Here is a 25711-nt window from a genome sequence, read left to right as displayed (position 1 = left end):
CACCATAAGTGGGTTCCAGAGTTATGGCCCCTGAAAGGGCCAAAATTAGCTATTTTGACCTTGTCTGCACAATAGCAGCTTTATTTATAATTTGTTTTTTTAACAAACTGGCACACAACTTGTATCACCATAAGATCTTGGTTCCTTTCTTGAACTGGCCAGTTTCCAATATGGGTTCCAGAGTTATGGCCCCTGAAAGGGCCAGAATTAGCTATTTTTACCTTGTCTGCACAATAGCAGCTTCGTTTATGATTTTATTTTAACCAAACTTGCACACAACTTGTGTCATCACCATAAGATCTTGGATCCTTCCTTCAACTGGCGAAATTCCATTATGGGTTCCAGAGTTATGGCCCCTGAAAGGGCCAGAATTAGCTATTTTGACCTTGTCTGCACAATAGCAGCTTCATTTATGATTTTATTTTAACCAAACTTGCACACAACTTGTGTCACCATAAGATCTTGGATCCTTTCTTCAACTGGCGAAATTCCTTTATGGGTTCCAGAGTTATGGCCCCTGAAAGGGCCAGAATTAGCTATTTTGACCTTGTCTGCACAATAGCAGCTTCATTTATGATTTGAATTTAATCAAACTTGCACAAAAACTTGTGTCACCATAAGATCTCGGTTCCTTTTTTAAACCGGCCAGATCCCTTAATGGGTTCCAGAGTTATGGCCCCTGAAAGGGCCAAAATTAGCTATTTTGACCTTGTCTGCACAATAGCAACTTCACTTATGATTGATTTTAACCAAACTTGCACACAACTTGTATTACACAAGATCTTGGTTCCTTTCTTGAATGGCAGATTCCATCATGGGTTCCAGAGTTATGGCCCTTAAAAGGGTCCAGAATTGGCTATTTTGGCTTTTGCAGCCATATAGATACTCATTTATGGTTTTATTTGATACAAACTTCCAAAATATCTTCAACAACAATGAATCTTGGATTCCATGACAAATCAGATCCTTTTATTTCAAATTAAAATGGGTATATCTCCGTACCTAATGAAGATACTGATCTGAAATTTCATTTATGTCAACAGATTTATTTGGCAGATCCTTCTTTTGTTCACTTACAATAATTGTTTTTTTAATTACTTCCCTTTTATGTTACTATAAATAGCTTATGTTTAGTAACTTTTTTATTATTGGCTGTAGGGAAAAACCGAGACCACTTTTCTGTGGTACAACATGGATGGTACCTCCAATTTTAGGTGTATTTTGACATATCTGTACCTTGTAAGAATTTTGTTTTCTTTTTGGTTAAATTTCTTCCCTTTGTTGTTCCTGTCCTTTGGACTTAGATATTTTTTCTGAGGACCTTCTTGTCCTCAAGTGCACTGATAACAGGTGAGCGATATAGGGCCATCATGGCCCTCTTGTTTAACTTAGAATTTTTGGTTAAAGTTTTTGATAAAGTGAAATATCTCTGTTACTGTCAAAGCTATTGACTTGAAACTTAAAATACTTATTTTCCATCAAAATCTACACCAGAAGAAACAATCCCCATAACTCTAATTGAATTTTGACAGAATTATGCCTCTTTTTTTTAAAACTTAGAATTTTTTGTTAAAATTTTTGATAAAGTCAAATATCTCTGTTACTATCAAAGCTTTTGACTTGAAACTTAAAATACCTATTTACCATCAAAGTCTACACCAGGAGAAACAACCCCCATAATTCTGGTTTGAATTTTGACAGAATTATGCCCCTTTTTAACTTAGAATTTATTGTTAAAATTTTTGATAAAGTCAAATATCTCTGTTACTATTAAAGCTTTTGACTTGAAACTCAATAGTTATTTTCTATCAAAGTCTACACCAGGAGACACAATTCCTATAACTCTGATTTGAATTTTGACAGAATTATGCCCCTTTTTAACTTAGAATTGAAAAAAAAATTTATTGATAAAGTCAAATATCTCTGTTACTATTAAAGCTTTTGACTTGAAACTCAAAATAGTTCTTTTCTATCAAAGTGTACACCAGGAGACAATTCCCATAACTCTGATTTGAATTTTGACAGAATTATATCCCTTTTTAACTTGAAATTTTTTTACTGGCAAAGCTCTAATTCAGAGTCAAGCACTGAGAAAAGTCAAGCGCGCTGTCTTAGGACAGCTCTTGTTAACTTAGAATTTTTGGTTAAAGTTTTTGATAAAGTCAAATATCTGTTACTATCAAAGCTATTGACTTGAAACTCAAAATACTTATTTACCATCAAAGTCAACACCTAGAAAAACAATCCTCATAACTCTGGTTTGAATTTTGACAGAATTATGCCCCTTTTTAACTAAGAATTTTTTGTTAAAATTTTTGATAAAGTCAAATATCTCTGTAACTATTAAAGCTTTTGACTTGAAACTCAAAATAGTTATTTTCTATCAAAGTCTACACCAGAAGACACAATTCCCATAACTCTGATTTGATTTTTGACAGAATTATATCCCTTTTTAACTTGGAATTTTTTTTACTGGCAAAGCTCTAATTCAGAGTCAAGCACTGAGAAAAGTCAAGCGCGCTGTCTTAGGACAGCTCTTGTGAACTTAGAATTTTTGGTTAAAGTTTTTGATAAAGTCAAATATCTCTGTTACTATCAAAGCTTTTGACTTGAAACTCAAAATAGTTATTTTCTATCAAAGTCTGCACCAGGAGACACAATTCACATAACTCTGATTTGAATTTTGACAGAATTATGCCCCTTTTTAACTTAGAATTTTTGGTTAAAGTTTTTGATAAAGTCAAATATCTCTGTTACTATCAAAGCTTTTGACTTGAAACTAAAAATACTTGATTACCATCAAAGTCTACATCAGGAGAAACAATCCCCATAACTCTGATTTCAATTTTGACAGAATTATGTCCCTTTTTAACTTAGATTTTTTCTTAAAATTTTTAATAAAGTCAAATATCTCTGTTACTATTTAAGCTTTTGACTTGAAACTCAAAATAGTTATTTTCTATCAAAGTCTACACCAGAAGACACAATTCCCATAACTCTGATTTGATTTTTGACAGAATTATATCCCTTTTTAACTTGGAATTTTTTTTACTGGCAAAGCTCTAGTTCAGAGTCAAGCACTGAGAAAAGTCAAGCGCGCTGTCTTAGGACAGCTCTTGTGAACTTAGAATTTTTGGTTAAAGTTTTTGATAAAGTCAAATATCTCTGTTACTATCAAAGCTTTTGACTTGAAACTTAAAATACTTGATTACCATCAAAGTCTACATCAGGAGAAACAATCCCCATAACTCTGATTTCAATTTTGACAGAATTATGTCCCTTTTTAACTTGGATTTTTTTTTTACTGGCAAAGCTCTAATTCAGAGTCAAGCACTGAGAAAAGTCGAGCGCGCTGTCTTACGGACAGCTCTTGTTTCCATTGTTGTATATCTGTTTTGCCAGTTGAAACAATTTGGATATATATACAGGGATTTTTGTACCCCCAAACAGTGAAGGTGTAAGGGATTGGGTATACTTGTTTTCTTCAGATTTTGGGGATGGTACTGGTTCCAATAAAATGGAAAAATCATTGTAAATTACAGACTTTGGGAAAAAATGAAAGTGATGCAGTAATAGTGTTAAGCTGTGAATGGTGTAGCAGGTGTGATACTCGAGGTTTTTGGGGATGACATCTTGTAGATCTGATATTGATAGGCAATTATAGCCAAATATTTTGTTGCGTTAGACTAAAAAAAAATTATTTTAAAAATAAAAATCCCAACATGAAGATGGGCCTGAGGTTGACAGAATTAGATACCTCTGATTTTTTGTGAGCATATAAATTATCATCATTAAACTGCTATTCAGCTCAATCAACACATCAATTTAAATGTACATTATTTCAAATTCAGTAATTCAAAAAAGATCGATTTGCATTGTCCATATCCTAATATTTATAGTCACGAAGCCTCTGGTTTACAAGATGTTTACAAATTTTATTGAACTTAAATGACTAAATTTTGTTATCAGCATCTTCACAAGGTATGTAGTGCACACTTTTTGTGTCATCTGCTGCGATAAATATTTGTCGGCATTGGAAAATGTTTATAGTTAAGATTCTTTTAAAAGATAATGTATATTTTTCAGTTTTTAGATGCAATTTTTGGATATGACATAAACTTCCAGTTATTTTTAGCTCACCTTAGCCAAAGGCTCAGGGTGAGCTATTTTGATCACTCACCGTCCGGCGTCAATCGTCCGGCATCCGTCAGTAAACTTTTACTTTAAACGACATCTCCTCATAAACCGCTAGGCCAATTTCATCCAAACTTCACAGGAATGTTCCTTGGGTGAAGCTCTACAAAAAATGTTCAAAGAATTGAATTCCATGCAGAACTCTGAAAGGAAAAACTTTAAAAATCTTCTTCTCAAAAACCAGAAGCCCTAGAGCTTAGATATTTGGTGTGAAGCATTACCTAGTGGACCTCTACCAGATTTGTTCAAATCATGACCCTGGGTTCAGAATTGACCCAGCCCCAGGGATCACTTGATTTTACATAGGAAAATCTTAAAAAATCTTCTTCTCAAAAACCAGAAGCCCTAGAGCTTAGATATTTGACATGTAGCATTGCCTAATGGACCTCTACTAAAGTTGTTCAAATCATGACCCCGTGGTCAAAATTGACCCCGCCCCAGGGGTCACTTGATTTTACATAGGAAAATCTTCAAATTTTAAAAAAAAATAAACCAGAAGGCCTAGAGCTTATATATTTGACATGTAGCATTGCCTAGTGGACCTCTACAAAATTTGTTCAAATCATGACCCCCGGGGTCAAAATTGACGCCGCCCCAGGAGTCACTTGATTTTACATTGGAAAATCTTCAAAAGTTTTCTAAAAATGAACCAGAAGGCCTAGAGCTTACATATTTCACATGTAGCATTGCCTAGTGGACCTCTACAAAATTTGTTCAAATCATGACACCCCCCCACCTCCCCCCCGGGGTCAATTTTTGACTCCGCCCCAGGGGTCACTTGATTTTATATAGTAAAATCTTCAAAAATTTTCTAAAAATAAACCAGAAGGCATAGATCTTAGATATTTGACATGTAGTACTTGTTGAACTTTGTTCAAATCATGACCCCCGGGGTAAAATTGGCCCCGCCCCAGGGGTTACTTGATTGTACATCGGAAAATCTTGCAAAAAATTTCTAAAAATCAACAGTATGACATTTGAAACATGTAGCTCATATTACTCAGGTGAGCGATTCAGGGTCATCATGACCCTCTCGTTTTTTTGTCAACTGAAGGGGAATTTTTGCCTTCTATTTGGGGGGAAAAACATACTTTTTCAAATGAGGACAGGCTCCATTTATCAGAGTTAGTTTATGAAGGGAAAACAAGAAATATCTTTTAAAAAGATAGTTTGCGAATTGTAGGAAGACAAGAAGTTATGAGGTTTTCATATCATTTGTTCTAGACTATCATCTGTCTATTAGTAACATTTTGCAAATAGCAAAACTAAACACCACTTTTAAACAATATAAGTGGTTCTCTGTTAATTGAGCAGCACAATAGTTTTCATACTTATAGCCAAAAAGAGCATATTCTAAATTTATGCAGCACAGTTTAATGGAAAGGCCTTGTGTTTGTTCAAATGGAACATGTTTTACAGGTATTGGTGTTGGCTCCAACAAGAGAGATAGCTGTCCAGATCTGGGAGGTGATCAACAGTATAGGGAGTGCCATTAAGGAACTAGAGTGCCAAACATTCATTGGAGGTCTGCCACTCCAGGAAGATAGAATTAAACTGAAGAAATGTCACATTGCAGTCGGCACTCCAGGTAATTACAGAATTTGCTGTGAATGCATTGAAATGAAATGGTACAATATATTACAATGATTTTATACAAAATTCCTATATCCTATGAAGGAATTACAGTTCAGTTGGACAGTTATATCGTGATTATTGTTGTTCAGTACCTGCTTTTGAAATGAAGAATGGGAGAGGCGCATGGAAGTGGACCATGTTTGTTTCTTCATGATACTTTTTCTTGTCTATATCTGCCATCCAAAAAGGGATTTTTGCTTGACTACATGAAGTATACAGGCAGCTGCCCGTCCCACCTTAGAGTGGGTGTCAGCATCAGCACCTTGTTAAAGTTTTAATCTTATTAATGGATAGATTTAATTCAGACCTTGGACAGTTCTGCCATGTCATCATTTGACAGAAGGTCCACAACTTTTCTGTGATGGACAAAGGTTGATGGCACCCGTCACCCAAGTGCTTCAATTATTTAAATTTTTCTTGACAGTTCAGATACTTCTCACATAAATAATTTGTTTCCGCTATGAGGGTATGACTGTAATCACCCCTGGACCAGGGATTGCTCTGTTGTCCTCAGATATGCCCTATTTTAATATCTAGCTCCGAAATAGTTAAGCATGCTGCCTTCTCCGACAGCTCTTATAGGAAAACAATGTTATGTGAGGGACAATGGCCAGTAACTCATAAGGTCAAGGTCACACAAGGAGGTTGTAGCTATACAGGGTCTGGTTTGAGGCTGGTACACAACTACAATTCAGAAAGGGATTTAAATATAACATGGCACAAAGGTTCAAAAACAAGTCAGAGGTTTATGGATGTGTTTTGTGTTCTATCCATAACTACTGTGCAGTCATTTTTCGAAATACAAACCACTTACAGGTATTTATATTATAGACAAGTGAAAGACGATGGGAAATGCTTTTTAGAAGTAAAACTGGCAAACTCTGGGTTGGGTGATTTTATTAGCTTACCTGTGCCAAAGGCTCATGGTGAGCTTTTGTGACCGCTCAATGTCCGTCATGACTGTGTCGTGCATCCGTCAACATTTTCTAAAAAAATCTTCTTGAAAACCACTGGACAGAATAACATCAAACTTCACAGGAATGATCCTTGGGTGGTCCCCTTTCAAAATTGTTCAAAGAATTGAATTCCATGCAGAACTCTGGTTGCCATGGCAACCAAAAGGAAAAACTTTAAAAATCTTCTTGTCCAAAACCGCAAGGCATAGAGCCTTGATATTTGGCATGTGACATCATCTAATGGTCCTCTATGAAGATTGTTCAAATTATGCCACAGGGGTGAAGAGGCCCCGCCAAGGGGGTCCCAAGTTTCACATAGACTTGTATAGGAAAAAACTTTAAAAATCTAAAACTACAAGACCTAGGCCTTTGATATGTGGTTTGTAGCATTACCTTGAGGTCCTCTACCAAAATTATTCAAATCATTACCCTGGGGTGAAAAGAGGCCCTGCCCTGGGGGTCTCAAGTTTTACATGGACTTGTATAGGAAAAATCTTTAAAAATCTTCTTGCTTGAAACTGCAAGGTCTATGCTTTTGATATTTGGTATGTTGCATTGCCTTGTGGTCCTCTACCAAAATTGTTCAAATTATGCCCCTGGGGTGAAAAGAGGCCCTGCCCTAGGGGTCCCAAATTTTACATAGACTTATATAGGGGAAACAAGTCTTCTTGTCTGAAAGTTCAAGACCTAGGCCTTTGATATTTGGTATGTAGCATTGCCTAGTGGATGTCTAACAAGATTGTTCAAATTATTCCCTTGGGGTGAAAAGAGGACCCGCCCTGGGCATCACTTTGTATGTGAGTAATATAGGAATAAATACCTCAAAAATTATCAGATCATGTTTCCTAATCCTAGACTGTTTAATTATAATTACCTGATGACCCCAAGTGATTAGAGGTCATCTGACTGTGACCTTGACCTACTAACCTACTTTCTTGTTTTTAGCTCTCCTGAGCACTTTGTGCTCAAGGTGAGCTTTTGTGATCGCCCTGTGTCTGTCGTCCGTCGTCGTCAACAGTTTGACTGTTAACACTCTAGAGGTCACAATTTTGGCCCAATCTTAATGAAACTTGGTCTGAATGTTACCCTCATTAAAATCTTGGACAAGTTCGATATTAGGTCATCTGGGATCAGAAACTAGGTCACCAGGTCAAATGAAAGGAAAAGCTTGTTAACACTCTGAGAGGTCAAAATTTTGTCCCAATCTTCATGAAACTTGGTCAGAATGTTACCCTCAATAAAATCTTGGACAAGTTCGATACTGGGTCATCTGGGGTCAAAAACTAGGTCACCAGGTCAAATCAAAGAAAAACTAGTTAACACTGTAGAGGCCACATTTATGACCATATCTTAATGAAATTTGGTCAGAATGTTAATCTTGATGATTCCTAGGTCAGGTGAGTGATACAGGGCCTTCATGGCCCTCTTGTTTAAGATACAGCCTTGAAATTTGAATGACATGTACAGTTTTGCACACCGATCCTAAAATGACTTTCATTGACCATGAACATGACCTTCTGACCTACTTTGTAATATTTTAGCATCAGTTTGCCATTTTAAACATGTGGCTCATATTACTCAGGTGAGCGATTCAGGGTCATCATGACCCTCTTGTCTTAATTTACACACTATTAGAAACAAACGTGAAATAATTTTGTGAAGGAATAGATCTGTCTAATTATAATTTATTGTGTAAATTGCAATTATTATTTTGCACACCATTATGTGTTAACTATTCAGGTCGTATAAAGCAGCTTATAGAAGGCGGTGTATTGAAGACTGACAGCCTTAGACTGTTCATTCTTGATGAAGCAGATAAACTACTGGAGGAAAGTTTCCAAGAACAAATCAAGTAAGTTTTGTACATTGTGTGTAAAGTTATAGTTGATCAAGGCTTGACATTAAGGACTGCCCTGTTGGTGGTGCCAGGTATAACTGTAGGCTGGACAGGCAGTGATAGAATGAAACACAACACAAAAGCTTTTGTTATATGTCCAAAGGGATGTATTATGTGATGATGCAGATCATACATATGACCTTCCGCTTGTTAGCAATTTTGTTTCAGCTCCGTAATTAAGAATGCTTTGAACCTGATATGCATATTTGTCATGGACAGTGGATTGTCCAATATTGATATTGAGGTCAGTTGATCAAAGGTTAAGGTCACAGTGACTATAAGTGTAAATGCCAGTTTCTGCTTGGTGTCTTGATAATACCTTGACATAAATTCTCATTCTTGGCAGGCACATTGCTCAAGGATGATTAGGCCTTACGGCGTTCCTATATTTTCCTACTTTTTTAAATGCCTCCTACTTTTTCCAACTTTTTTTATGAAAACCTTCTTCTACCCCTACTTTTTTGCTTAACATAAAAAGGAAAAAATAAACAGTCCTTCAGTTGTTATATTTGCAGATGATGGACGCTGTGTTGCTGGCAGTTTCTGGAGCCATTTGGTGCCTCCTGCAATACCTTGCCTCATATCAAGGTACCTATAATCTAACTAAACCATATGGGCACACTGATTCAAGCTCAGAAACTGCCAGTCAAGACATTAGGAGTCATCATTTGGTTGCCAGTGTATAGGCCGAATCCAGGGCTGGGCCGAGGGGGCTTGTGCCCCCCAGTTGTCGGAGGTTACCTGTACCTCTTTATGCACCCTACTATTTTGGCAAAGGAGAATTTTTTCTCAAAATTTAGACAAAGAAATGCACCAGATGCCACCATTTCGTGTCTGTATTTCAAAAAATTTTTCAAGGGGAGACCCTGACCCTCCTAATATAGGCAAAGGCACCCCCTCCAATACCTACCCACTCTCAGTGCTTGCTGTGGGCCTTGTCGGTGACGTCTTCGTTCTAGACTGGTGCCCCCCACCCCCTCCTCCCCCCAGTCAAGAATTCCTGGATCCTGGCAAGCTGTAGGTGTGTAATGCCTGTTTCTTGTAGATTCGAGCTTTCTCATCGATTCGAGCCCTTGTGTTTTAGTAAAATTCATGCTCAAGTAACATGTTCTTCCATCAGAAACTTGTCATTTACATTTTAAAATGCCTTGAAAAATATTAGTCATGAAACCACTGGAAAATTGAGTAAATACCTCTTTTAATATTTAACATCAAAAATTGCTTATTTCAAAAGGAAATTACTCAGTGGGCAATATTGTGACCCAAAATTTCAAATTAATAGCATCCTGAGCATATTTTGACTGTTGTAACAAGTGAACAAGAAGTCAATCTTTATAGAAATTTGCTTTATGGAAATAGACTGTGCAAACATTAACACTTATTGACCTACCAAATAAAGGGCTCGAATCGATGAGAAAGTTTTAAAATGATGTGGAGTTTGACCTCCTTCAGTCTCTTGCAAAAAAGTTCATATAAAAGATGATAACATTGTAATTCTTATTGTCCATTGTTAAATGCAAATATTTTTGTACCAAAATACAAAAAAATATTTAATTGAACACGTTTACAAAAATATGCACAACCCTTAAAGATTTAAGAGGCTCGAATCAAGGAGAAAGCAGCATATAACAGCTACGAAGCTAAGCATTGCAAATTTTAATTTTATGTTCATAACCGCCTACTTTTCCTCCTTTTTTTCTGCAAACCTCCTGTTTTTTCTTACTTTTTTGTGTAGGTACCTCCTACTTTTCTCCTACATTTTTGCAAGGCCATGCTGGAAGGCCTGGATAGTGGATAACCCTGTTGCTTTGAGGCCAATGGGTCAGGGTCATGAGGTTACAAAAATATACTTTCTATACTATAATATCTCTGAATATTATTTATTTATTTGGGTTTTATGGCACACCAACACAGTATAAGTTATATGGCGCCAAACAGGACTACAAATTTTGGTTTCATATCTCGTTTACATCGAAATAAAAACATGAGGTATGGAATCAAAATTTGCATACCTGCTGGAATCACAGGGCAGTGGTTCCAATTCTTTTCATACACAGATCGTCCCAGAACGACATGGGGCCTCTGAATATTAATTGTAAAGTGATTGTAAAGTGAAAAAAAAAAGAGGAATTTTAATTTTATTTTGTGTTAAAAGGGGCATCACTGAATATATGGATACACGAAGAAAGTCTATATGCATATTGGTGTAAACTCCTATCAATACCGGTATATTGATCCAGCCCTAGTATGGTATTTATTATATTATGTGTGTAATCACTGGTGTTTTATGTAACCACTGGAGTATGATATAGTATGTTTATAATCAGCAGGTTATGATATATTTTTTCAGCTGGATTTATTCCACTCTACCAGAGAACAAGCAGATGTTAGCATTGTCTGCTACCTATCCTGAGTACCTTGCAGAACATCTCACTGCTTACATGAGAAATCCAACGTTCCTACGTCTCAACATCTCAGATCCTGCACTCCTAGGTACATGTATAACAGATATTTAACTATGTATTTCATAATGCACGTAATCTGTATACATGTTAGTCAGTTGTTGAAGATTTAGTCTATGAAGACAAAATCTTAGAACTAACTTGATCTTAACTATTCTTTAGAAGTTGATGTTGCCCTCAATAAAATCTTGGACGAGTTCGATATTGGGTCATCTGGGGTAAAAAACTAGGTCACCAGGTCAAATCAAAGGAAAAGCTTGTTAACACTCTTAAGCAATGGTCACATTTACGTTCACGCACGTAGTTGGTTGTAGTTCATTTTAATCGTAGTTTGTCGTACGTTGAAGTACGTGTAAGTACGAACAACTACGTTCAACTACGAGTAAATCGGGTAGAGTTAACTAGGGTATCACTACGTCTTACCACGAGTTACTACGTTACACTACGTATATACTACGATCGAAGAACGAACAACTACGACAAATTACGATCAACTACGTTGAGCTACGGAAAAGCGTTTAGCCGTAGTGGAGCCCTAGTTTAGTTTAGCCGTAGTGGAGCCCTAGTTGATCGTAGTTGAACCGTACAGTCGATGTGTTTTTTTTTGTACTACGATCAAAAACGATACACACTACTGTTAAGTACGATCAAGTACGTTTAACTAAGATCAACTACGTTCAAACTACGGTCACAGTAGGGTCAAAACATCGTAGTTAATCGTAGTCAGATTTTGAACATGTCGAAAAATTATTTGCTTACTACGGACAAATCATAAGTTCGAACTATGATCATTACTACGTTTAACTACGATTATCTACGTGTAACTACGCTTAGTACGATCAACTACGATCATTCCTTACTACGATTAAGTACGTGTAGTGTGACCACGCCATTAGAGGTCACATATTTGGCCTTAATGAAAAATGGTCAGAATGTTATCCTCAATAAAATCTTGGGTCATCTGGGGTCAAAAGCTAGGTCACCGGGTCAAATCAAAGGAAAAGCTTGTTAACACTCCAGAGGTCACAATTTTGGCCCAACCTTACTTAAACTTGGTCAAAAACAAGGTCACCAGGTCAAATCAAAGGAAAAGCTTGTTAACACTGTAGAGGCCATATTTATGACTGTGTCTTCATGAAACTTGATCAGAATGTTAATATTGATAATTTCAAGGTCCAGTTTGAATATGGGTCATGTAGGATCAAAACCTAGGTCACCAGATCAAATCAAAGGAAAAGCTAGTTTACACTGTAGAGGCCACATTTATGACCATATCTTAATGAAACTTGGTCAGAATGTTATGCTTGATGATCTATAAGTCAGCTTTAAATCTGGGTCAGGTGGGGTCAAAAACTAGGTCACTCGGTCGAATCAAAGGAAAAGCTTGTTAACACTCTAGAGGCCACATTTATTACTTGATCCTCATGAAACTTGGTCGGAATGTTAATCTTGATGATCTTTAGGTGAAGTTCAAATCTGGGTCATGTGGGGTCAAAAACTAGGTCACGGGGTCAAATCAGAGGAAAAGCTTGTTAACACTAGAAGCCACATTTATGACTGTATCTTCATGAAACTTGGTCAAAATGTTAATCATGATGATCTCAAGATCCAGGTTGAATATGGATCATGTAGGATCAAAAACTAGGTCACCAGGTCAAATCAAAGGAAAAGCTAGTTTACACTGTAGAGGCCACATTTATGACCATATCTTGATGAAACTTGGCCAGAATGTTAATCTTGATGATCTATAGGTCAAATTTAAATCTGGGTCAGGTGGGGTCAAAAACTAGGTCACTAGGTCAAATCAAAGGAAAAGCTTCTAACACTGTAGAGGTCACATTTATGGCTGTATCTTCATGAAACTTGGTCAGAATGTTAATCTTGATGATCTTTAGGTCAAGTTTGAATCTGGGTCATATGGGGTCAAAAACTAGGTCAACAGGTCAGATCAAATGAAAAACTATTTAACACTGTAGAGGCCACATTTATGACCATATCTTAATGAAACTTGGTCAGAATGTTAATCTTGATGATCTTTAGGTCAATAGGTCAGGTGAGCGATACAGGGCCTTCATGGCCCTCTTGTTTATTGTTTAGGTCACATACTAATTTTGTGTACTTATATTCCCTGAAGTCAAAAATTCACTTCCAATACCTGTGAATGAGCAGATGTTAGGACTTCTTGAGTATGAACAAAAGTATCTTAACATTATTGTTTGGGGTGTCAGGGGGCCAAAATTCAGGGTCACTGACCTTAAGGCTAAAAACAGGTCCCGATCAATAATAGAAGAATGCTTCAAACTATGGCTGTTCGACTTAAAAGGATTATTTTCTGTGATCAAAAGATGACCCATACTGTTTTTTTTTTTGAGTCAGTCAATCAAAGGTTAAGATTGGAGTGAATGCAAGACTGACGTTTCTATCAAGTTATAATTGAGGACACTTATTTTACCAACAAATATTGTATTGTGATACATTAGTAATGCTAGAATTTCATTTAATACATGAGATAAATGATTATTGAACTGTGTTACTGTGATTTGTTTCAGGCATTCGTCAGTACTACCAGACTGTAGCTTATCATCCCTTGTCACATGTTATATTTGAAGAGAAGTGCAAGGTTCTCAGCAACATCCTTTCCTCTGTCAGCTTCCAACAGTGCCTGGTGTTCTCAAACCTTCAAACCAGGTAAGATATCAAACCAAGTAAAACATTGTATTCTCATACCTTAGAACCAGGTGAACCTCATATTTAAAAAAAAAATTTTAGCCCCATAAAACGTCATACTTTTAAATCAGGTACAACATCATATTTTAAAGCCTTCTTACCTGGTAAATCCGCTTGCTTACCTCAGTAGGGAGAGCACAGCTCTATGGATCGCAGGGCTGTGAGTTTGATCCCAGGGCCAGGTCTTTGTTCTCTGGGACGATTTGATAAAAGACACTGTGTCTGAAATAATTAATCCTTCACCTCTGATTCGTGTGAGGAAGTTGACAGTTACTTGCGGAGTACAGGTTTGTACTGGTACAGAATCCAGGAACACTGGTTACATTATCTGCCTGCTGTTACATAACTGAAATACTGTTATAAAACGGTGTTGAACCTAAAACAAACAAACAAATCTTACCAGGTAATATATTTTCATAGCCTCAAATCTGTAAAAAATAAATTTTTCAAATTTTGAGACCAGGTTAAAACCATATTCTCACAGAGTTAAACCTTTCGTCTTATTACAAGGTAAAACCTCATATTCTTGACATCAGGTGATTTTCTTCTTCTTCTTCTCGTATGCGACTACACTGTCAGACCAGTAGCCTTGATGAAACTTGTGGTTTGCCGCAGATCCTCAATGCCTCCATACAGTTTCTGGTGGATTGAGGTATCTATCGGCTAAGTCACAGCTCGCTCCTGGTCATGCCTTTTACATCTCTGAAGTATATGCTCCGCAGTCTGATCTTCCTCACCACATGGACAAGTTGGCAATGATGCCAGTCTGTATTTCTTGTACATGTGAGCATTGAGCTTGTTGTGCCCTGAGCAGAGCCTGACCATCATCACTTGTTCAGACCGATCAAGGAGATGAAAAGCATTTTCCTCCATCCTTGGTCTCGTTAGTGCCTTGATGATGGTGACTTTCTCCTTGTAACTCACAGGTTCTGTTGGTTGTTCTGAGCTCCTAGCTTAGCCAGTTTGTCTGCCTCTTCATTGCCTGCAAGTCCACAATGGGATGGAATCCACAGAAATACTACTTTGCAGGTTATACTCAGGCTTTGCATTCTCCTGGCTAGCTGCGTAGCTTTATTGTTGATCAGAGCTTCCATGACAGACAGTGCATCTGTGAGAAAGACGACTGAGGAGCTTTCTTCTGCCGAGTCTTCAACCACTGAGACGGTCTTCATGAGGGCTTCAGTCTTTGCCTTGTAATTGCTGTAGTGTTTTCCTGTGGCTGCATGTAGTGTTTCAAATAGTAAATTGCCGTTTTGACCAAAACCACGAAATTTCATGCCCACGAAATTAAATGATTTTACAGTATGCACGTAGACCACTTTTGCTGCAACTTCTTGAAATAGTCAAACCAAGTAAATAGTGTTCTCTATGGTTTCATAAGACAAATTCATTTAAAAATAAGTTTTAAGTAGCTTAAAGTAATAAATGTAAAATGAAATATCAGATTACCTACCTTAAGCATAAAATACCCATGTTTTAACATTTTCATTATGTCTCCCACCACACAGTGGTGTGGGAGACATATTGATTTAGTCCTGTCTGTGTATGTGTGTGTGTGTGTGTGTCTGTCAGTCTGTCTGTCACAAATCTTGTCCGCACAAGTCGAACATTTCTCATCCGATCTTCACCAAACTTGAACAAAATGTGTTTGCCAATAAGTCCTCTAACTAGTCATATTGGCCCAGGCACTTCGGAATTATGGCCCTTGAACATAATTACCGATAGGCTGGTTACTCTAACATGTAAACGGTATATAAAGACAGACTTACTATTCAGATGATTAGGCAGTTGTGGGAGACATGCGCTTTTCTCAAAAGCACCTCTAGTTACTTCTGTTTTGAAAGGAAGATGGATTGAGAAAGGTAGCTTACATGTACTGAACAGATATGCCTATGATAAGTAGCAATGTAAGGGTGTTTTGTGTATAAAGAATAAAAGTGTAGACTATTTTGTTCATTGACATTGACATGGTAAAAGGGGTTACCTGAACTAATAATTTGATACAAATGATTTTACAAGAGCTATTTGTTTATGTTACAGAGCACAGACTCTAGCTGATTCCTTGACAAGTCGTGGATGGCCAACTGCTTGTATAGCAGGTTGTTTAGACCAGAAGGAAAGAAACCACGCCATGGCTAAACTTAAAACATATAAATGTAGGATACTCATCTCTACTGATCTTGTAAGTTACTCTTCTGTCTACTGATAGACATACACAAGTTTGAATTCCATTGGAAAGTAATTCTCAGGTGAGCTATTGTGATGGCTCTGTTTCTGTTGTTGTGTGCTGTTCATCTTGTGTCCACATCATTCATTTTTCAGTTAACACTGTAGTAGTCTTAATTATGTCTCCCACCACACAGTGGTGAATACTAGGTCAAATTTGAAACTGTATTATCTAAGTTGAGAAAAACTTGGTCACTAGGTCAAATCATAGAAAAAACTCCTTTAGCCACATTTTCAACCTAACATTCATAGGACATAGAGTGTTTGTTTGTATTACATCTAGGATAAATTTGTATCTTGAGTTATTTTAGGTTTTTAAACTAGGCTAGAAAAGTTATAGAAAAAAAAAATCATGCCAGGTTTTTTACCTGATCTTCATGCAACCTGGTCAGATTAATGAAATGTAAGTCAACTTTTAATCTTAGCCATCTGGGGTAAAACTAGATCACTAAATGAAATCATAGGAAGCCTGATTAACACTCTAAAAGTCTTATTTCCTACCTGATTTTGTAGGTCAAATAATTGAAAAGTTGATTTGTTCTAAGTGACTTACCAAAAACCTGGCCTGAATATTTGTTGTAATGAAATCCAGGTAAATTTGAATACTAGGCTACCAGAGGTAAGAACTGGCAGGGTCTCCACTGTCGATCACCAATATCGCCATTTGCGATTTAAATTTGGAAAAACAATGCATGATTAGCATAGGGATTACGGCGGATGTGTAGGAAAGGTAGAAGAAGCGTGTTTCTAATGTAGCATTATTTATGAATTAATGCAAACTTCATTTCAGACATCACGAGGCATTGATGCAGACAAAGTTAATATGGTGATAAATTTGGATGTCCCTACGGATCATGAAACGTACCTTCACAGGATTGGTAGAGCAGGAAGATTTGGTAAGAAAATCATTTGAGCCGTGCCATGAGAAAACCAACATAGTGGGTTTGCGACCAGCATGGATCCAGACCAGCCTTCGCATCCGCGCAGTCTGGTCAGGATCCATGCTGTTCGCTTTTAAAGCCTATTGGAATTGGATAAACTGTTAGCTAACAGCATGGATCCTGGCCAGACTGCGCGGATGCGCAGGCTGGTCTGAATCCATGCTGGTCGCAAACCCACTATGTTGGTTTTCCCATGGCACGGCTTATTTGCAGTTATATTAACAGCTGGTTAGCATAAATCTTGGGATACCTTCATAAAGTTTTTAATAATAGGATTGTACATTAATTTTGGAACAAAACTTAGTATTTAGACATGTAGCATAAAATTCTTAAATCAGTACAATGGTTACAAATTTCTATAGTAAAAGTTAATAAAAACTGTTAGATTTGAAGGTCTGCATCTAATTTTTAACTAGGCTAAACATAATTGAAAACTTTGTTATTACGTTGGTGATTGTGCCGAATAGACAGATGGACAGCCTCAAGATTTTCATTTCTATTCATTAACTTGAGTTTTGATTTAGATACTGAAATTAAACTTAACTTATAGGCAGCTTATTTTAAGACCAAGGTTGGGATTGCATTTAAGGTTAGGGAATTCAAGATCTTACATAAGTCTGACCAAGCTGTGGCCCTTGTTTGACTTAGAAACTGTTGAATATCTGAGCAAGCAGTCTTGTGGATATCTGGTGTTGGTTATAAAAAGAGCCATTTAGAGGCCACAGGGTCAAATTCAAGGCCACATTTATGAAAACAGATTGTTATTCAGCATGTAAAGTTGTGCACCTGGTGTTTTTATTGGGATTTCACTCCGGTGTTGTGGCCCTTGACCATGTCAAAAATACAATGACAGGAGTGGATGCTGTCCTACGGACACACTCAGATCATCAAAAAGATGGTAGGTTTTTTTTTGTGGTCACTAGGGTCAAGGTCACTGTTAGGTAGAGGTCACTGTTTCTGAAAATTGAAAATGTTTGAAAAACCTGTGTTTCTTGGAATTCCTACATCTTTTTTTTTCAACCAGGTTTTTCAAAGTTGAAAACCTCGGTATTGGATTGGCAATGTGGTTGGGTGAATGGATGGATGGGCAGCATCCGGTTTTGGTTTTCGTTCAGTAGCTTAAGTTTGGGTAGAGATATTGAAATGAAACTTGGCTTATAGGTATCTTATTGTAAAACCAAGTTTAGGATTGAATTTCGGGTCGGTGAAGTCAATGTCAAGGTCACTGTTACTAAAAATAGAGAGAAAAAGCAGTTTCTGTTCAATAACTTTGATGGATTGATATTAAACCTGGCATATAAGTAGCTTATTGAAAAACCAAGGCTTGGATTGCATATGGGGACAGTTGGGTCAGGTTCAAGGTCAGTATAACTGGTTTAATTTGCATAATCAGTGTGGTGCAGTGGTTTAGAGCATCAGGCCAAAGCTGCATTTTGTACTGTGGAAGGGATGAATATTGGTACAAATTCCTACTGAGAGCTTATTTTTTGTAATAAGTCATTTTAATGCCATTGAGTCATTAAGAAGTCATACTTCTAGAAATATGGGTTTTTTTGCTGGATTTGGTGTCATACTGTCACTAAACCTAAGTGTAGTGTGTAGCAAGCTTATTATGAAAAACTGGCTTTGGATTGTATTTGAGGTCACTGTTACTAAAATAGGAAAACACTTTCTGCACAGTAGCTCTGCATAGGATCAAGATTACTGTTAGGTCAAAGTCAGTGTTGCTAAAAATAGAAAAAAAAATGTTTGAAAAACTGGTTTTCTGAGCATTTCCATGTCTCTTGTCAGTCTTTATTTACTTTGAGGGAGTGATTATTTTGATAATTTGAGAAGTCAAGCATAAGAAATATCCTGTAGAAGTGATTTCAAGATTTAAATTATTTATGAAGGCAGTAAAATGCATAGAACTTTGTAAGTATTGCTTCATTGCCTGAAAATATTTTGTGATTTCAGGATCATTCGGTATTGCTATATCTTTAGTAAGTGATGGACAAGAGCGAATGAATCTTGATGTTATAGAAAAAAGATGTAACACTCAAATCTACTCACTACCAGGTATATTCTGTATGGTAAAGTCTATAGTGCATAAACTGAAATAATTTGATACACATTTGTTTATTTAGTCCGGTAGGGTTTGTTTGGGTATCCTAGTCTGTTATTAGCATGTCTTAAAAGCATGGGTAGTGCTAAAAAATAACTCCACTGCATATATATAATTGGTAAAGTTGGACAGTATTGTCTACTATATAGTACAAGATATTGCTTAGCATGTTTGTTCCCCACTGATTTAATATGTTTTTCATTTATACAAGGAACTCTGTTTACCCAGCAGTGTCCTTGATTTTCTAACTTGATCTTGGTTATTCTCTGAAAGTGATTGACCAGTACCGTCATAGAGAGCACCCACCTTGTACTTGGCTGTTTTCTGCAAATAATTGCCAAGGCTCCTGGTAGACAGCATCCACCTTGTACTTGCTTATTCTTCAATACCCTTATAGAGAACATCCATCTTGTGCTTGGCTATTATTTGCAAGTGATTGATCATTACCCTTATAGAGAGCACTCACCTTGTGCTTGGCTATTTTCTGCAAGTAATGAACAAGGCTCCTGGTAGAGAGCACCTTGTTCTCGGTTATTCTTAGCAAGTGATTGATCAGTACCCTCATAGAGAGCACCCACGTCGTACTTGGCTATTTTCTGTAAGTGATTTGTCAGTTCTGTAATAGAGAGCACCCACCGTGTGCTTGGTTATTTTCTGCAAGTGATTTATCAGTTCTCTAATAGAGAGCACCCACCTTTTGCTTGGCCATTTTCTGTAAGTGATTTATCAGTTCTCTAATAGTGAGCACCCACCTTGTACCCGGCTATTTTCTGCAAGTGATTTATCAGTTCTCTAATAGAGAGCACCAACCTTGTACTCGGCCATTTTCTGCAAGTGATTTATCAGTTCTCTAATAGAGAGCACCCACCTTGTACTCGGCTATTTTCTGCAAGTGATTTATCAGTTCTCTAATAGAGTACTCGGCTATTTTCTGCAAGTGATTTATCAGTTCTCTAATAGAGAGCACCCACCTTGTGCTTGGCTATTTTCTGCAAATAAATGACAAGGCTCCTGGTAGAGAGTACCCACCTTATACTTGGTGAATTATTTGCAAGTGATTGATCAGTACCTTCATAGAGAGCACCAACCTTGTACATAGTTATTTTCTGCAAATTATTATGTCTTTCACATGTAGTGGGGGAGAGGTATTGACTTTGTGCAGTCAATTTGTTCTCTGTATGTCATAAAGTTTGTCCATGTATCTTCTCCGACACCACTTGGCAGATGTTCAGGTTAAATGACTTTTAGCAGACTTATAAATGGCCATTGATTTCTTATATTGTATATAGTGTTTTCACTACTTGCTGTATACTATTAGGCAGAATTTCACCAAATCTCACATAACTGTAGTTGTGCATATCATTGTCATGTTCTGCTTTACTTGATTTGACAAATTCTTTGATATCTGTGCTACTTCTCCTATATCACCGGTTGGTATTCAACCAAACTTCACAGGAGTTAGTACAGTCAAGCCTATTTGTGTATAATATCATTGGAATGTTATGGTTCAGTGATTTTTTTAGCTCATCTGAATTTTTGAAAAAAAATGGTGAGTTATTGTCATCACTTGAGCGGTTGTCGGCGTCGGCGTCTGCGTCGGCGTTGCCTGGTTAAGTTTTATGTTTAGGTCAGCTTTTCTCCTAAACTATCAAAGCTATTGCTTTGAAACTTGGAATACTTGTTCACCATCATAAGCTGACCCTGTATAGCAAGAAACATAACTCCATCTTGCTTTTTGCAAGATTTATGGCCCCTTTTGTACTTAGAAAATATCAGATTTCTTGGTTAAGTTTTATGTTTAGGTCAACTTTTCTCCTAAACTATCAAAGCTTTTGCTTTGAAACTTGGAATACTTGTTCACCATCATAAGCAGACCCTGTACATCAAGAAACACAACTCCATCTTGCTTTTTGCAAGAATTATTGCCCCTTTTGGACTTAGAAAATCAGTTTTCTTGGTTAAGTTTTATGTTTAGGTCAGCTTTTATCCTAAACTATCAAAGCTATTCCTTTAAAACTTGCAAACCTTGTTCACCATCATAAGCTGACCCTGTACAGCAAGAAACATAACTCCATCCTGCTTTTTGCAAGATTTATGGCCCCTTTTGGACTTAGAAAATATCAGATTTCTTGGTTAAGTTTTATGTTTAGGTCAACTTTTTCTCTTAAACTATCAAAGCTATTGCTTTAAAACTTGCAACTCTTGTTCACCATCATAAGCTGACCCTGTACAGCAAGCAACATAACTCCATCCTGCTTTTTGCAATAATTATTGCCCCTTTTGGACTTAGAAAAATGGTTGAATATTATGTTTAAGTCAACTTTTCTCATAAACTATCAAAGCTATTGCTTTAAAACTTGCAACAGTTTTTCACCATCATAAGTGGACACTGTACATCAAGAAACATAACTCTATCCTGCTTTTTGCAAGAGTGATGGCCCTTTTTAGACTTAGAAAATCATGGGTAGGACAATATTTCTATTATACAAAAAAAATCAGATGAGCGTCAGCACCCACAAGGCGGTGCTCTTGTTTCATGGAATTATGACCCTTAATTTGCGAAATTTTAAAATTTCTGCAAGTTAAATGATGGGAGACATACATTTTTTTTCGTGAAATACGATCTAGTTGACCAGTGCCCTCATAGAGAGGTCACCTTTTTTGCTTTGTTATTCTTTGCAAGTAATTGAGTAGTGTCCTCAGAGAGAGCACCTGCCTTGTATTTTGTTATTCTCTGCAAATAATTGTCCAGTGCCCTCATAGAGAGCACCTGCCTTTTACTTTGTTATTCTCTGCAAATAATTGTCCAGTGCCTGCATAGAGAGCACCTGCCTTGTACTTTGTTATTCTCTGTAAGTAATTGTCCAGTGCCTGCATAGAGAGCACCTGCCTTATACTTTGTTATTCTCTGCAAGTTATTGACCAGTGCCCTCATAGAGAACATTCGCCTTGTCTTGGTCATTTTCTGCAAGTAATAACCAGTTCCTATGTAGAAAGCACTCACCTTGTACTTGGTAATTTTTTGCAGGGAATTGACCAGTGCTCTCGCAGGGTACAACCACGTTGGCAAAGATATAATCTTGAGACCCCTGGAAAGGTCACTATTTACTCTTGGTATTATTGTCACATTAAAGGCTGATTAAATGATACAGAAAGATTGAAATACTAGTACTTTGTTTTCATTAGTTTAATTTTTTTTTTCAGACCCACTTCCTAGCGATTTAGCAAAACCAGACAGCCCTATCTTTCTAGATGATGTAGTGTCCTCAGAGGTGATACATACTGAGAAAACTCCCAGTGGCCAAGTCGGTCCATTGAAAGAGAAACTGGCAAGTTCATCCAGATCTGCAGGAAGTTATTCTGATACTAGTGCTGGTATTAAAGACAGAAATGGGTTCACAGATGTAGTCAATACTGGAAATGCAAATGTTTTCGAAAGCAAAATCAACAAAGGAAATTTAGGAGATACAAAAGTTAGCTTAAATGATATAAAAGATAAAAATGAGAATGACTCAAAGAAGTTTGTTAACGGTAACAGCAATGACGGATTAATGAGGCATCAGGTAGAAACTAGAACTTCAGTTGGTTATGAGGGTGTTGAATACTATGAGATGAGTGAAAATTCAGAGTTAAATTTAGGAGAAATAAGAGACACTTGTAAAGATAAGAAATTAAGAAACACTCCAACTGAAAAAAACAGTAATGGCAATCTTGGAGTTAGTGGAGCCGATTGTAAACCTGTAGACAAGGTTTATACACTGTCAGCTGTGGACAGTAAAGGAGGGAAAGATGGTGGTTTGACAGTAGAAGGTAACATGCCTAATGCTGAACTAGAGGAGGAAGTATCTTCAGACATGAATGTTCCGATAGATAAAATGAATATACCAAATAAATTAGAAAATAACATGATGCACAATGTTCAAAGTAGTGGTGTACATTCACTTAAAAATTGTAAACTTTCCACATTAAACTTTGAAAAGGTTAATATATGTAATGTTTACAAAAACAGCATTGGATTTAAAAGATTACCCAAACATCATTCTTACAGTACAGCTAGAGAATCATTGAAAATGTTTAGGGAAAACCTTGATACAGATAAAGAGACAGTTGATAATAAAACTGATCTCTCAATTCCAGAAGTGCAGAGTGATAACACAGAAAGTGAAATGCTGCAACATGCCATCGCTCAGTTACAAGACTTACTAGAAAATCGTCAGTCTGTATATAGCACTGAAACTTCAAGTGAAGTTGAAGTCCCTAAAGCTCTTGGTGTAAAAGTAAATGAAGTAGACATTATTAGTTCAGAGGATGAATTTGAGGCCAAGGAAGAGATGCTTAATAGAAAAAAGAATGCATCTCCTATACCAAATATAAATGTTGCTGAGGATTTGGAACAGAAAGGTTTTGATAATCAGAAGCCTGATGAATTTGAAGGGTCTTTGATTTTAGAGGAAAAATCAAAAGAAAAAGTAAAGAAAACTTTTCAAAAAGCTAGAAAGCAAAGATTTGGTTATCAAGGCAATTTTGCAATAGGTCATCTTTTGCAACAAGAAAGGGAGCAGAAGTTGGAAACTGAAAACCCAGCAAATGAAGGTTTAGATCTAGGAGCTGGGGATGTAGTTGAACTTGGTACAAAGAAAAGTGAATCGGTTAAGACACTGGCAATGCAAAGCTCAGAACAAGAAGGTGTACCAAACAATATTGAGACTATGGTTGGAGCTATGCCAGACAGATTCCAAGACCTATCTATTTACAGTAGAAATATAAGCAAATCAAACTTACCTGAATGTCAGACACAAAAAGATTTTTGTAAGGCATCTTTGCCATCTATGGTAAATGAGCAGAAAAGCACTTCTAGTTTTCCTTGTAGAACAGATGCAGATAAGAAAGTCCATAGTGAAAAAGTGGGAGAACACAAGGTCGGAGAAGATAGTTATAGAGAAACCGATTCCAGCTCTGTGTCGTCTACAACTGATTCTGAATCTTCAGAAGAAGACCTTGGTGCCTTACCAAAAATATACAAGAAAACCAGAGAATACGCCGATAGAGATACCAAACAGGCGGATATTACGAAAAATGATAGATTTACATGTAGAACAAGGATTGATTCAAGGTCTGATGACAGTGGAGTTTGTAGTAGACCATTATACCAGGAACAGTGGAGGCAGTGGTATGAACAGTACGAGAACTGGCATCAACAAAGTATGAACATGTGGGGTTACACAGGGATCCAAAACAACATACAAGATTTGAATAGTGAGGCAAACACACCAGACTATGGCTACTCTGGCTACTCTGGCTGGCAGTATCCAGCTCACTCTGTGTATTATCCATACCAGAATTACCATCAGAGCTATCCTTTTGATAATTTAAGGTATAACAGACCTTATTACCAGCCTCAAACTAGCTCAAACTCAACTGAAGAAATGGCAAGTACATTTCAGTTTCAAGAAGAGTACATCAAGGAAATGTCAAAATGTAGATCAAAGAAGAAAATGAAGAAATGAAAAACGTTACATAACTGTTTAAACTATTGAGCAGATAAGTGACAAATAGGGAGTCATGAAGTGGAAACCAGGAGTGAAATGAGAAATCTTAATATTTGTAGACTTACTGTTTAATAAATTTCCTGCTAATTGAGGTTTCGGTGTATATAAAATTACACACAAAAATAGTAAACATGTCTCCTAAAAAGTTCTGAATATTTATAAAATATTAAAGATGTCTGTTATATCTTCAGTGACTAGGAGAGATATATTGTTTTTGTCTTACTCATCAGTTTGTTTGGGAGTCTCAAAATTTTAAGTTGTTCTCTTAGCCCAGTAGGAAAAGCGCAGATCTGTGGATCGTGAGTTTGATCTCGAGGCTAGGCGTATGTTCTCCATGATGGTTTGGTAAAAGTAAATTGTATCTGAAATCATTCTTCCTCCACCTCTGATTCATGTGGGGTAGTTGGCAGTTACTTGTGGAGAACAGGTTTGTACTGGTACAGAATCCAGGAATACTGGTTGGGTTAATTGCTCGCCATTACATAACTAAATTACTGTTGAAAATGGTGTTAAACCCCAAAACAAACAAAGTCTTCTAGTCATCACATCTTCAAAACAGCATCTCAGATTTTGATAAATTTTCACTGTAAATGCTGTCATCGTTGTTCACAATATTAATGATCTGGTAAAGTTAACTGTGTTTTGATGTATTAAATTCTAGATTATTTTATATAGGTGTTATCAAATGAAATTGTACCGCAAAGCTGATTTCCATTATGTAATAAACAAGTATAATGTCAGCTTCATTTTCATGTTTTATGCTCCTGAAGTGTGTCATAGTGTAATAGACCATCTGTCTGTCCCTTCTGTTTCCAATCCATGGCTGAATAATGCTTTAGGGTAGGAACTTTAGACTTAAAAGACATTGTGACCAGCATATGAGTCTTGTCTAGTGATGTTATATATATAATACAATATTTTCTGGTCCTTATAATTTATGGAGTACATTCATTTTTATGCCCCCGGCATCTACTGATGCAGGAGGCATATAGTGATTGTCCTGTTCGTTCGTCCGTCCGT

The 25711-nt window shown here is 36.8% G+C and overlaps 1 protein-coding gene across 1 annotated transcript in view; it reads left to right on the top strand.

Moving 5' to 3' along the window:
• The window catches only part of LOC123529647 (probable ATP-dependent RNA helicase ddx20), a 35392-nt gene extending 9961 nt beyond the window's left edge, over positions 1-25431 (top strand). The window contains exons 3-10 of the mRNA XM_053521259.1: positions 5614-5782; positions 8526-8637; positions 11033-11175; positions 13694-13832; positions 15912-16053; positions 16888-16993; positions 18995-19096; positions 22347-25431. Coding sequence (XP_053377234.1) covers positions 5614-5782; positions 8526-8637; positions 11033-11175; positions 13694-13832; positions 15912-16053; positions 16888-16993; positions 18995-19096; positions 22347-24649 — 3216 coding nt within the window. The 3' untranslated portion in view covers positions 24650-25431. The remainder of the gene's footprint in view (positions 1-5613; positions 5783-8525; positions 8638-11032; positions 11176-13693; positions 13833-15911; positions 16054-16887; positions 16994-18994; positions 19097-22346) is intronic.
• The last annotated feature ends 280 nt before the right edge of the window (positions 25432-25711 follow it).

Source organism: Mercenaria mercenaria, chromosome 13 (assembly GCF_021730395.1).
Source record: "Mercenaria mercenaria strain notata chromosome 13, MADL_Memer_1, whole genome shotgun sequence".
NCBI classification, from domain to species: domain Eukaryota; kingdom Metazoa; phylum Mollusca; class Bivalvia; order Venerida; family Veneridae; genus Mercenaria; species Mercenaria mercenaria.
The sequence above is the reverse complement of the archived record's forward strand: the minus strand, read 5'-3'. Positions and strand labels throughout refer to the sequence as shown.